Here is a 13,819-nt window from a genome sequence, read left to right as displayed (position 1 = left end):
TAGCTGTCACCATAGTTAAAATAACTAGAGTTTTATATGCTTGAGAAAAAAACAGCCCATGTCACCACTAGACAAAGCCAAGTCTTTATTAAGTGTGCTAATGGAGAAATCGAGTTATGGATAATTTTAAAAGAGCTTTACTGCCAAAAGCACTCTGTCTGTTTTGAAATGTGTTCTTCTGCTTACATTTAAATGTGGACGGCTGATATTGTGGGAATTCATAGCACTGCAAGCACAATAATGTCTCTGGAGGAATTAGAAAGCCGTGTGGCTCTCCACCCGCTGTTTTCAGCAAGCTCAGCTCCCTGTCCGCCTTCTCCATTCTGAGAATTAATAGCATCACTTCTCAAGCGAACATTAAGCAACAACCAAATGAGAACATGCCCTCTTTCTAAGCTTGCCTTTCTTCTTTCTATAGCTTTCAGGACAGAAAAAAAAAAATGGGGTGTTAAGTGCATTTACTTCCTGTTCAAATTAAGCTCCCATAACTGAAATAATGACAATGGAAGCCAGAAAGAGACTTAATTAGAGTAGAGGAGAGTGCTCACAAGATCTCAAAATAAAGATTTCCTGAGTGGGCTGCAGTCATTTCCATTGATGGCCTAAGTAAATAGAAATAAATAGAAATAATCTTTTCTGGTTTTCTTGGGTATCTTGGAACAATACAAAACTTGGGACAGCTGGATGATGTGAAGGAAAAAAAAAAAAAAAAGGCAAGAGGTTAAAACAAGAAGAAAACAAGTGCCAAAGAAAATATGTCATAAAAAAATGGGTTTATAGTATATAACAATATAAATCGTGGGATTTAGGAAATTAAGCCATCAACTTTTGAAGAATAAAATAATCACCTCTTTTAAAGTCCTCAAATCTATTCAATTAAGCACTGCATTTTAAGGTGCAACTGCTGGGTAGAATGTTTAAAACAGGGCGAACCTGAATAGATGTGCCCATAAGACTGTGGTTCCTTTAACGGCCAGTATAGATTGTCTGTGTCTTAAACCCAACTACCAGTAGCCACTACCCAGCCTGCATATTAATGGGGAACATGAAGCCTCTCTAAAATTTTCAGCTACAGCGTCTCCATAAAAAAATCAATACCCTCCTCCACCTCATGAATACAGACCAGAGCCGGCTCCCAGCAGCAGCAGATGCCGACATTAATTATCATTAAAAGGGAGAACTTACCCATCTCTCTAACTCTCCCCTGTTACACCTCCTTGCACACCCAAACTCATGTTGTCACTCTTTCCCATTATTTTTAATGGATCCTAATTCAAAGTGTGTGTGGGCTGTGCAATTACCGCTTGGCTGGATGTACAATATTCTCTCTGATGTCTTACAGACACTGAATCCAGAAGGCATCCCAAGGACAAGGAAGGGCTCCTGAGCTTCCCTGCACTGCATGGGCCCAGTCTTTGCGGGGCTTCATCCCGTCCTCTTTGTCTCCCTTAACTCAGTGCATTTTCCTGGCGTTTTTATCAATGAAATACTTCGGTTCCCCATCCGTGCTGCACTGCTCCCCACGTCGGGGAGAGAATGCTTCCTCTCAGGAACTGAACTGGCCCAAGGGACCCATTATGCATTGCAATCCCTTCTCCCCGACTTGTCTCACTGCCCCTTTCGTCCTGAAACTCACAGACACATACAAGACTCCAGAATCTAGACTTGTTCACACAATCCATTCTCAAAAGATGCCTGGTCTTCCTTACCCAAAGAAGCACCTTTTTGCACTGACCTATGGCATCACAAAGTAATAATACATATCAATAACGATGAGGATAAGGCTGATGCTTTTTAAATTATTAGGGAATGACATCAACAGTACAGGGAAAGCTTTAACTGAGGTAGAGTCAATTCAGCAAATTCTCCAAGTGGCTATTACATGTTTGGACTTGCACTAGATGCAAGATTCAGAGACGTGGTTCCTGCCCCTGGAAATCTTATTGTCTAAAAAAAGAGACCATTCATAAGCACACACATAAAATAAAACCAAAGCCAGCATGTTCTTATTTTCTGGAAGGAATGAAAAACCAGGAGTGAAAGTGGAAGAAACAAGTTTCATTACTACAGCTTTTAAATCAATGTGATTTTTATTTCTATCATAAAATACTAACTGTACAGTGACTTTCTGAGTATTTTTGGAGAAGAAAAAAATTAAGCTAAGAGTCTGCAGAGGGTTTTAGCATTAACGACACTTAGATGCTAGCTAGTCAGGTCCCTTTGTTTAATAGATGGAGAAAGGGATGCCCAGAAAGTTTTAATTTCTTACCCACGGTCACGAAGGGCATTGCATACAAAGCCATCTCAAGAAACCAGAGCCGCTAACTCTGTAGCCATGAACTCTCATCTCCACACCCTTCAGCATCCTTCTGAATCTCTGCGTTCCTCCCACCCCTCATTTTGTCAGTTCTCTGCTGCCCTCTGTGAGTACATGTCCTTGACATTATATTTATCTCTGTGAATAAAGCAAAAACATTTAAGCACTTGGAGAGAACCCAAACTAATCATTTCTTCCAGCACATTTTATGAAACAGAAAGGTTGAACATAAAAGGCTCAAGATGTGCCTGAAGGCACAGGGTTGTGGATGGCAACCCCAGAACCAAACGCAGGTCTCCTGAGACCCAGCTCAGGTTCCCCCTCGTACCTGCCCTTCTTGCTCTGATCCGTGGCCTCCGTGACTTCCCTCACCCTGTCTGCGTTGGTCATGGCTGCTAAGATGATCTTCTGAGATTCCCCTCTGGCCATTCCTCTCCCTCACTCCATGACTTCCAGGGGCTCTGGGGCAAGTACAGTGGAACTAAATCGGGCTTTCTCCTCCTGAAGCCATTTATATACTAGAGTAGAGATCGAGCCAAGGATTAATAGCTTACATTCTCCTTCCTGACGAGTCGCACAAAGAAAACTAATCCATTCCATTTTATCAACATGGGAAAATCAGGAACCGTGACTGATGTGACACCACCCCAATCCAGTCTGTGATATCTAACACTTTCTACAATGTACATGGAGGATTATTTGTAAAAAAAAAACAAAAACAAAACAAACAAACAGAAAAAAACATAGAAGCTTTGTGAGTGTTTTTACAAATATCTCTCTAAATTTATATAGAAGGAATTGCACTCTTGCTATCATTTCTGTAAATATCCAGACCAATTCTCAATACCACTTTTCATCCACTTGAGCATAAGCGACCTGTGGAGTCATCCCCCTGTGCAACCCCATCCTTCACGCCTACCCCCTCCTGCCTTTTCCCTTACTCTTGCTCGTCGTCACGGCTGCACCGACAGCAGAGGTGGACAAAGGTCTTCTTCTCTCTGCTATTCTGAATATATCACTGAACCCCATTGAGGCAGAAAAGAATAAGTGGGTCAAATTGCTTTGTATTGCCTGCATAAATCAAGCCTTGTTCAGGTAAACAAGAGACTCTCAGGGAAAAAGCAAAGAAGGCTGCTGTAGGTAAGAAGAGGTACCCTAAAAACACATGCAGAAATCATCAAAAAAAAAGAACTAAAAACAACAAAAAGATAACAGAAGTAAAGAGGAATGCCGAAGGGCTGGTGACCTGTTACCAGAAAAAGATGGACTAGGAGAGCGGGTAAGGGACTAAGGGCTAATGAGAGAGTGAGTCGATCAGTGATGGTTTCATGGAAGTCCTTCCTGCCCCTGAGATGGCGAGTATTCCAGGGTAGCGTTGTGCTGGATGTAGAAAGCCAGGGAGAGGATTTAGGGAAGTTGTGAAATGGGTTGAATCACAGCCCTGGCTCTCTGCAATCCGGATCTGTCTCCCTATGCAACTCATACCCATTCCCAGTCTGGTTTTCAATTCTATACATGCAACATTAGACTAGATTTCCAAGAACTCAATATCCTGAAATTTAGTGCCTTAATGTCTCTAATGTTTTGTAAAACAAGCATCACTACCAATGGCACTGTTGGACAGGAAGAACATGATTACACGGACATGCTCCAGGGAGGCACGAGGGTCCTGGAAAGAGCACAGCCCAGGTGGTCAAGCACGTTGGGGTTCACACCTTTACTGTGCGTCTTACGGCCTTTGTGGTCCTGGACCATTTGATCTTGCTGAGCCTCAGTTTCCTTTTCTGTAAAATAAAGATAGTACCAAGTGCCCTATGAGCTTGTTTGGTATCAGACGTAGGCGAAGGCTTCAAAAATTTTGTTTCCTTCCTTTGCTTTTAGGGAAAGAAGGCACCTTATGTTGTAACCAACACCTGGTACAGGAATGGCCTGCTGGTCAAATGACCATGCAGTTTAAACTTAGAAAAAGTTAACATAGGATGAACTCTAGTAAAAATGGAAATGTTCACTGTCACAGTTCTCCAGACAATTATTGAGGCTTTTGTTCTGATTCTGTAAACATGGATTTAAAATGCTGAGAAAGTAATTTTATGTTTTATTCCAGATCACATTGGCTGTGCATGCAAGTGTGCGTGTATATCTGTGAGGGGGGGTTCTTCAGGCAGACCCCCAAGTTGTGATGCCTTGCTGGCCCCCAAAATTATCTTCAAAATATTTTTATTTAATTCCCTATGTCCTACACTGGCTCAGTGATGTAGCTTTGTAAGCCTTTGACTTTGGCTGAGTTTGGGAGCATTTATGACCCTATCATATGTAACATAAACATCAATCTGCTTTCTTATTTCTCTGCAAATTCAATTATTTCTAATTACATAAAGGTACCATTGATCAAGTAAGCATAAAAGCCAATACAGAAGAGTTTAATCTCTTAAATAAGCTTGTAGACTTCAAGGAATAATTGAATGTTCTAGTATTTAATACAAAAGGAGATCTTTGTTGTTGACAACTGGCCCGAAGTTAAAGGAAAATGTCTAAACCCCATCATGTTATATATTGATTTGGTTCAAATTGAAAATATTTGGATTCTATTTTCATTTCCTTTTCCTCTCTGCAGGCTTGGAAGTGGGTTTTGGGTCCTGTGGTCTTGTATGCATGTGAAAGAATAATTAGGTACTGGCGATTTCAACAAGAAGTTATCATTACGAAGGTATGCATGTAGCTTTATGTTGGAATAAAAACCTGAGCGCAGATGAAAATTTGTTATTAGCCCAAGTTTTTAATTTGCCATTTTTATTGCAGAACTGTCTGTAATTTAAAGGCTCATCTTCTTTTCTAATAATCGCTTGCATCCTGCGCATCTTTTCATGTGACTAATTTTACTGAAGGCAGGGATCAGGGCTCCAGACTGGTACACAGACTTCTGATAAAGGTTATGGGACAGTGCATGAATCAGCTGTATTTTTTTAATTTCAGTTTGTCTCCAGGGGGGAAGCAGGCAGGGGGACCGAGAGCACTTTACACTGGTCATAGCAACTTGCAGTATAACCACTTCCTTCACCACAAAAAGACACAGATTCTGCAAACACACAGGTGATACGCATGCAGTTTCAAGCCCATACACTCATACCTAGAATTACTGAACAGAAGATGGGGGAACAGCCACCCTCTGGTTCAGAGAAAGTTGGGGGCACTGAGGGGTTCAACTTAGAAAAGAAACCCCTAAGAGGAGACCCTCGGGAATGAGTAAGGTTGCTCTGGGGTAGCATTTTCCAATCTTGCCCACCCGCCTCACAGCGCACCGGTATTTCCCTTGTGCTAGGGGAAGACAGGAGCAACTAGACCAAGAATACATAGTCCAAGAGACTGAAGTACCAAATACTCTGCTCCCTGTTTTTTAAATGTCTAGAAAGAAATTCTCTGCTAACCAAACCTATACTGCCTTGCTAGTATAATATTAACAGAATACTACATCTATTTAACTGTCTTCATGAGAGCAGAAGCCTAGAAATTGCTTCATATTTCTGTTTTAAGCTGTTTTTGTGTTGCTGTTTTCAAGTTTACCACCAAAGGCTATGAGGCTGTATCAAAAGCTAGACAGTAAAACTTCTCAAAATCTACTAAAGCTGTTACTAGGGAGACAATTTAACAGCAGATTCAGAAAGAGTATCAGTGGGGAGAAGAGAAGCAGACGTAATGATTAAAATGCAGTGAAATTCTCTTTTGTGTGGAAAAATACTGTCACAAAATCTAGACACGAGATTTTTGTTCCCTTATACCCCGTGCCACAACAAAAGAGCTGGGGACCCGGAGCAATGTTTCAGAAAACAAGATGAGAATCTAAAAAAAGGAAATTAATTCTTTCCCTCTGATAAGCAGCAAGTTATAAAGTTCTTTTCAAAGGGATAAGAATTTTGCATGATGCTTTCTATATCTAAAACTCAGAGCACAGGTAGGACGCCGGAGTAGACTTGACTAAAACAAAACATTTCAGAGTGAGTTCACACATTGTTTTCCACTTAAAAGGAAGAAATACCAGGACTAATTCACAGAGGATTGAGAAACGATTCATATTATTTAAAACTGAACCTGTATTTTTAAAACCGGGAGATGACTCTGTGACTATTTTAATAATTTTAAGCACAATTAGGTGCAATGCCTGATAGTCGAGCTTATATTTTCGTGGGTCTGGTAAACTGTGCTAAGGAAAGCTTCGCCATTTGAGACAGGCAGTCACAGCTACCAAAATGCAGACTTCATTGTGAAGGACATAAACCTCATTCTTGCTGGATTTGTCAACCTAGACATGAAAGTGATGGCAAAGATCTTTGGAGGCTCATTACAAGTGGTGTATGTAAATTATACCTCAAAAAAAGCTGATTTTAAAAATGCAAGCTTTTGATGTAACAAAGACTATTTTCTTAGTACTGGACCTGAGTAAAAAGACCAACCCCTCCATTGTTCTCATTTAGGTGGTCAGCCATCCATCTGGGGTGCTAGAACTCCACATGAAAAAGCATCACTTTCAAATGGCACCGGGGCAGTACATCTTGCTCCAGTGCCCATCCATATCCCGGCTGGAGTGGCACCCGTTCACCCTCACGTCTGCCCCCCAGGAGGACTTCTTCAGCGTGCACATCCGGGTGGCAGGAGACTGGACCAGAGCTCTGTGCCAGGCCTTCCAAGCTGACGGACAGGCCCCTCGGGAGCCTCAGAGCCTGCCAAGGTTGGATCCCGTTCCTTTCTTACATATAATTTGGAATGTTTTTAAGAGTAAGGTATTTTAGTGCATCAACATGCTACCAAATTTAGCATTATCTTTATTCTAGATGGTAAGTTTGAGCCTATTTTTTAAATGGGAGAACATATATAAAAAACTACAGTCATTAAGTTCTGGGAGAGTCAAAAGCATGGATTTCCCACTGTGCAGGGCCAGTGCCTCTAGCCCAGCTTTGGTCGAGGGTCAACTGTAATTTAAAAAATTTCTGATAGAAGCAAGTACATTTCTTTAAAAACAACAGCAAAAACGTGTTCAACAAAGGCAAGCCATGATGCAGGGAAAAGGAGGCTTTTGCTTTCCTAGCTCCAAACATCACTTTGTTGATTACAGGCAGCCTGTAATGACTAAGTCAGCCCTGTGAACTTTTTGTTGTTGGGCTGACTTTTTAAACTATATTTGTGAAGTTCAGTCTTCATAAGCTGCATACTTCACAGTCAGAATTAATCTGGCAGGCTCCCTACACTGGAGAAAGAGCTAACAATGACAGACTAAAGCTCATAAAATGACAAAATGATCTGAGAGTCAAGAAAGTGAGCGGTACGGTCAGTCAGTCACTCCGGCGTATGCGTACGCAACGAGTACTGATTCACCTCCACTGCGTGCCAGAAATACAGAGATGGCAAAACATTGTCCCTATCCTCTAGGACATCAGGAGGTCTAACACAAGCAAATGATTTAACTTTGCTACAAGGAAGATGTGCAAAAGGTAGGTCTGAGAAGTTTGAAAAAGCACTAATGCCATCTGGATGAGTCTCCTCAGGTCATTAGAATGAAGGACCACAAACTGTGTGGCTTAACACAATGGAAATTTATTCTCTCACAGTTCTGGAGACTATAGTCCAAAATCCAGGCATCGACAGGCCTCTGCTCCCTCTGAAACCTGGAGGGGAGAACCCTTCCTCGCTCCTTCCTGGCTGCTGGTGGTTGACCAGCAGCCTTGAACCACCAGCAGCCTTGTTTCCTGGCCTCCAGCTGCAGCCTCCCAGTTTCCGCCTCTGTTGTCACATGGAGTTCTCTCCTCTTGTGACTGCATTTCTGCGTTTCTGTGTTCTCTTCTTATAAAGTCATAAGGAATAAGGGCCCACCCTACTGTCTGATCTCATCTTCACTTGATTAATTAGATCTACAACAACCCTGTATCGGAATGAGATCACATTCTAAGGTGCTAAGCAGTTACGATTTCAACATATCACGTGGGGGGCATGATTTAATCCAAAACAGCATCCTATTCAAAAAAGCAGGGGCACATGACAGTGTAAATTACCAGCCCCTGGCTTAATGTTGATTCTCACTCTGGCTGCAGGGTCACCTGATAAGCACATGAAGCCTGCATTTAGGGCCCCAGGTAAATAGGGACGCATGCGCACACATGAACCCACAAATTGTTTAGAAAAACATTTTTGAAAGAACTGATATTTCAAAAGAAGCGCCAAGATGTTCTCTCTCCTTCCATCCTTGGAGAGTTTAGGAGCTACCAAGCAGCCACCCCTGCCATAGGAAACTGGGTGGTGAACATGGTAGAGACACACCTGGAATGGAACGTCCTCAGCGTGGGTGTTGTCTGGTCTCTTTTGTAGGCCAGCACCTAGAACAGTGTCTGACACATAGTGAGTACAAAGTAAATATCTGACAAAAGAATAAATGAATACCCGGACCCAATATGGATGTTTTAGCTCACTTAACAAGTATTTACAGGTGGCAAACTAGGTACCGGAAGGAATCTGAGGCACAGAATCTAATCAGCATAGTGTCCCTTTTGCCTCTCTTCCAGTGGGACACTGACCTGTAACTATGTAGCCCTGGACTTGGTTGTGTTCCATGGGTAGGAAGAACCATATCCTTTCATTCCAAGCACTGGTACTAAAGAGCGGTATGATAGAAACCAGACCAGTGCCCCAAGTCTGATGACAACCCCTGACTGTTCCATTCAGACCTTTTTTTTTTAACTCGTGGAAAAGAAGCAATGTAACGGAACTCTTGAGATTCAGAATGCAGTATAAATACCTAAAATCAGGAATAAAAGTATTCACACACACGCGCACAGACACCACGGGTCCCTCTGCCAAGATCAATCCCTTCATCTCATTTGCGAACCTGGTCTCTGCTCTGGATATACACAGTTATCTGGTCTATTAAGCAACCTTTCCCTCCACAGACCAGCTAGCATTTCAGCCAATCCCCTGGCAAGACCTTGGAGCGTGTTTCTCAGAGGTCGATGTGCTCTCTATCTACAGAACACGTCATCAGCGCAGAGCCTGACACAGTCTCCCCCCACCAACACCCCCAGGCCTCCCGAGGCTCCTGAGCTCCACCTCCTGCTCCCCGGGTGCCCAGCCATTCCTGTTTTCCTCGCACACCAAGCACACTCGCTTCAGTGCCTTGGCCACTGCCATTCCTTCTGCCTGGGATGCTCTTCCTCAGATTCTCTGCTCCCCTCTTCCCCCAAGTCTCTGCTTAAATGTCCTCTAGAGAATGCTTTCCTTCCCTCCTCAACCCAGCTGACGCTCAGTGTCATGGTGCTCGTGCCCAGCTCTGTTCTTCTCCACAGGACTTACACCACCTGGCGCACCAGTGTCTGTTTATCTGTTTACCGTCTCTCTCCCTACACAGGATGGAGGTTCCATAAGAGAAGGCACGTTATCTCTTTAGTTCACTTCAGTGTTCCCAGTAGCTAGAACAGGCTCTGACTCTTAGTTGGCATCAATAAATACGTATGGAAGGAATGAAAATGAGTTGTTCTAAACAGTGCAGCTTCCCTTCATTCGTTCAATTCCTTTGAACAGATATGTATGTATCCACACACATACTAGCAGTAAAACAAAACGAACAAGCAAAAAAACTAGAATTTGCTTATATCTTCCATCCACAAAGAACCAGAATATTGTTGGACTTCCTTGGATGACTTTACTTCTCAAAGGTGTTTTATTTTTTAATTAAATCAAAGACTTTGGAGAGAGCACCATAAGTGCTCACTGCTTTTGGATCCCAAAGGATTAAATTCAGGCCCAGGAATCAGTGACTAAGGAGCCCAGAGGAGAAGCAAACCTAGGCAAAGGGCAGGCAAAGGAGCAGGACAAAGAGCCTTGCTTTGAGCCCAGGAGAAAAGGCAAGATCATGAGCTCTTTTAGCAAACTTGACCTTCTGCAGTAAGATGGTCAAGTAAGAGGAAGAACTTCTTGATTCTGGAGTTTTTAGCAATTTAACCGGCTTGCCTGGAGCCCGAGGCTCCAACATCACACAGCCTGGGTTCAAAGCCCAACTGTGTATGTGACCCTGGAAAACATCCGTACCACCGTGCCTCAGTGTCCCAATCTGTAAAAGAAAGACAATAATAATAGTGCCTAAGGCTTTGTTTAAGATTAAATGTGACAGTCCATATAAAGCCCTTAGCATGATGTATAATTTTGAAACGTTAACTATTAACATTAGCAAAATAAGAAACGTCACTTACCACAGAGATGATAGTGAAAGTGATGATTCAATAAGGAAACCATTTCTATGAATAAAAGTCACGGGTGAACGAGACAAGAGGAGATGCTGATGAGGTGGGCGGGGGATGCTGCGACCCTGAGCAACCAGGGGCAGTTTGATGCGGATGCTGGACAGGCAGATCGCTCGCTGTGCTGCGCTGTCAGAAATTCTCTGCATCCAAATCAAACCGGAAGTAGCTGAGTGAACTTGACAAGCATGTATTGTACACCCGATGTACAATATAATACTATATAATGTATTAACCAATGTCACTCCAAAACATTTTTTCAAAAACCAAATTCATTTAAAAAGTGATTAGCACTACAATGGAACAAACACAAAAAAGAATTTAGGCAGAGGAAGCTGGTTTGAGATGGCGAGAGGTCTTGAGGAATGAAGACATTTTGGCCCAAAAAGAGTAATTAGGGTGTCATGATAGTTACAGTCAACTATAATAAAGGCCTGAAATGCAGGGAAGAGAAAAGACCTGAAATGTGTTTCTCGAGAAGACAGAAGGGGCGAGCTGTCAGAAGACAGATTTCAGTGAGCCATGAGGAAAAACTCTCTTATTCTTAGAGCAGCCCCTAAGTGGACCAGGCGCCCTGCAATATAAAATCAGAAAGTGTCTGCCACCAGGGATGTGGGAGGAAGGATTACTATATTAGCACGGAAGTTGGACTGAATATTTTCTCCTGCCACTTCTGGTCTTGGTTCTCAATTCTAATTATGTTGAAATTTGTGTATTATGTATTTGTGTGGATTATATGACACAATTCTTCTTTGGATTTAATTGTTATCTTTTCAAATCAGTGTCAAATAAATTTCAGATATGACTAATTATAAAAACAATTACCGATAGGACATATTAATCCATGGAGTTTTCGCCTTCTCTCTCACTTTCCCTTATCTAATTATTTATGAAATAATCTGCAGTAGGCTGCGATACTAACCCTTTCTGGTTAATGACCTTTTATTTTTATTCTTTCATTTCCATATATCAATATGTAATAAAGCCTTATTAATTAAGATTAACTTGAGGAGGGTTCATCTGAATTATTAGGAGGTCTGGCATATGGAACATTTTTAAATAAACCCAATTGAACTGTCATGGCACATCGTAAGCCCAAATGGGTGAACCTGGGTTGCCTTCAACAGACACCCCTTGGGGAAGAGTTATGAATAACTTAGAACCCTTTTCATTAGCATATCTTTGTTCATATGTAAATGTATGCTTTTGGAATAGTTGGCATTTTTAAATACAAATTGCTGACTGAAACCTTTTAAACATTCCCTCTACAATTTATTCAACAAACTGTTATTGAACAATTACATGCTGGAGAGCGCAAGGTGCTGGAATGCAGCAACAGGCAAAGACAGACACAAAACAATCATGCGCACGCACCCCAAAACAAGTGTAAAATTACAACCATGGTAAGGACGACAGGGGAGGGACACGTGGTGTTGTAAATTATATAAGAAGCGATTTAACTGGTGTGAGGGGCTCCGCGAACCTTCCCCGGGGTAGTGGGAAACGACCTAATGAAAGAGCAACTATGAACCAAGGTAGGGGGGAAACTGGGGCCGGGGTTCCAGGTGATTACTTGGATTATGATGCACAGAGTCCCCGTGGCAGAATGGGGTGCTGCGTATTTTAGGAAATGAAAGAAAAACCAGTGCGGAGAGCTAATCATGGGAACTGGAGTAGAATCCAGAAGCCAGTACATTTAGGACCATGGTAAAGGCAGTGATATTTATTCAGTGAATATGCTTTCTCCTTATAGAGAGAAATTTGCTGAGCTAAGACACATCAGTGCCTCCCTGGCCTAATTGTTACAGATTTTGAGTTTGCATAATCTAAAATAACAAGTTTTAGAAATTGCACCTAACTGACAAATTATCTTAAAAATTTTTTATTTCAAACTAACGGCTTCCATGAGGCTAAAACTATATTAATAGATAGTACTGAGGTGTGAGATCAAATAAATAAAAACGGGGGAGAAATCTATCAACAAAAGGGCAAATAAACCTGTTATAACCCCCCTTGAGGCCTCTGCTTTGTTTCTCTGGCGGCAGCTAGGAAAATAAAGGGAAAGAAAAGCCTTCTCCCGCCAGGCTTCATGATGCTTGGAGCCAAAACCAGCTTCTGAAAACGGTAGGGGAGGTGCCCCATGGAAGAGGCGTGAACCCGAGCTGGAGAGGTCAGGCGCTGCCCTTCGTGCACAGGAAGGAGAGGCCTCCACACCGTCCCGCTGAGCCCCAGCTCTCCAAAGAGGGCGTCCGCCAGCGCAGAGCCACCCTCCCCGCGTGCACTGTGGACACACTGCATCGAATGCACTGGTTTCCTGGGACGCGGTGTCAGGAGCAGAGTGTCCTGAACGCCGCACGGGCTGGCCTTTGTGATTGCAGGCTGGCCGTGGACGGGCCGTTCGGGGCACCGCTGACCGACGTGTTTCACTACCCGGTGAGCGTGTGCATCGCGGCGGGGATCGGCGTCACTCCCTTCGCCGCGCTTCTGAAATCTCTGTGGTACAGATGTTGGGAGTCACCACACCAGCTGAAGCCGAGCAAGGTATGGAAAAAAATCTCTTAGGGCCCCCTTCCATGGATTCAAAGGCTCCACGTCCCAATATCTATCATCTGCCGATTCTTGGGGAGGATTTTAATTAACTATGAGGGATAAACGCAAGGATCCTTAACTATACTTATGTTCTTAAAAATCTCCATTCAGTATTACGTTTATGAGAAGGGTTATGTCTAATCTTGTTAAAGATGACAAGACATAAATTTTATTGCTTCATTGTCATTACAGGACATGTAATTGCTCATGTCAGTAAAATATGGACAGGCTGCAAATGGCTGTGTGACTGGGCTGCAGTTGTAATATTAACAGGCTGCCTTTCCTTGGTCTCTTTAGCTTGATACTCTGGCTCTAAGTGTACAATTCAGTATCTTCCCCTCATGGATTCGGGGCCTTAACGAGAAGCGAACAGGCTGTAATTGGGACTCACTGGCTTGCTTGCTTGGTGTTGTCATCCCAAATCTCCCTTTTATCTTTGCTTGTATGTTTTCTAACTAGATCCTCCATGGTTGCCTTCCTTTCTTGGTGCTACCCAGACTCTCTGTCCCCAGCTTTAACCCTCCTAGGACCCGTGGCAGACCCTAGAGTGGAGGGGGGAGGAACCCTTGCTAAGACCAAGTGGTGTCCGCTCAGGGGGACCCAGGATGTCAGGCAAGCCTGGTGCTGGTCCTGATCC

At 42.9% G+C, this 13,819-nt stretch overlaps 1 protein-coding gene across 1 annotated transcript in view; it reads left to right on the top strand.

Moving 5' to 3' along the window:
* Positions 1–13,819, top strand: part of NOX3 (NADPH oxidase 3) — a gene marked incomplete at its 5' end in the record, with an annotated part of 58,380 nt that overhangs the window by 20,067 nt on the left and 24,494 nt on the right. The window contains 3 exon segments of the mRNA XM_054568657.1: positions 4,932–5,024; positions 6,787–7,040; positions 12,972–13,134. Of these exon segments, the coding sequence (XP_054424632.1) occupies positions 4,932–5,024; positions 6,787–7,040; positions 12,972–13,134 (510 nt within the window).

The sequence above is a fragment of the Pteronotus mesoamericanus genome, unplaced genomic scaffold (genome assembly GCF_021234165.1).
Source record: "Pteronotus mesoamericanus isolate MK-2021 breed Mesoamerican mustached bat unplaced genomic scaffold, CSHL_Meso_final contig_20, whole genome shotgun sequence".
Lineage (NCBI taxonomy): Eukaryota > Metazoa > Chordata > Mammalia > Chiroptera > Mormoopidae > Pteronotus > Pteronotus mesoamericanus.
Note: the sequence above shows the minus strand (reverse complement) of the source record. Positions and strands in the feature narration are given on the sequence as shown.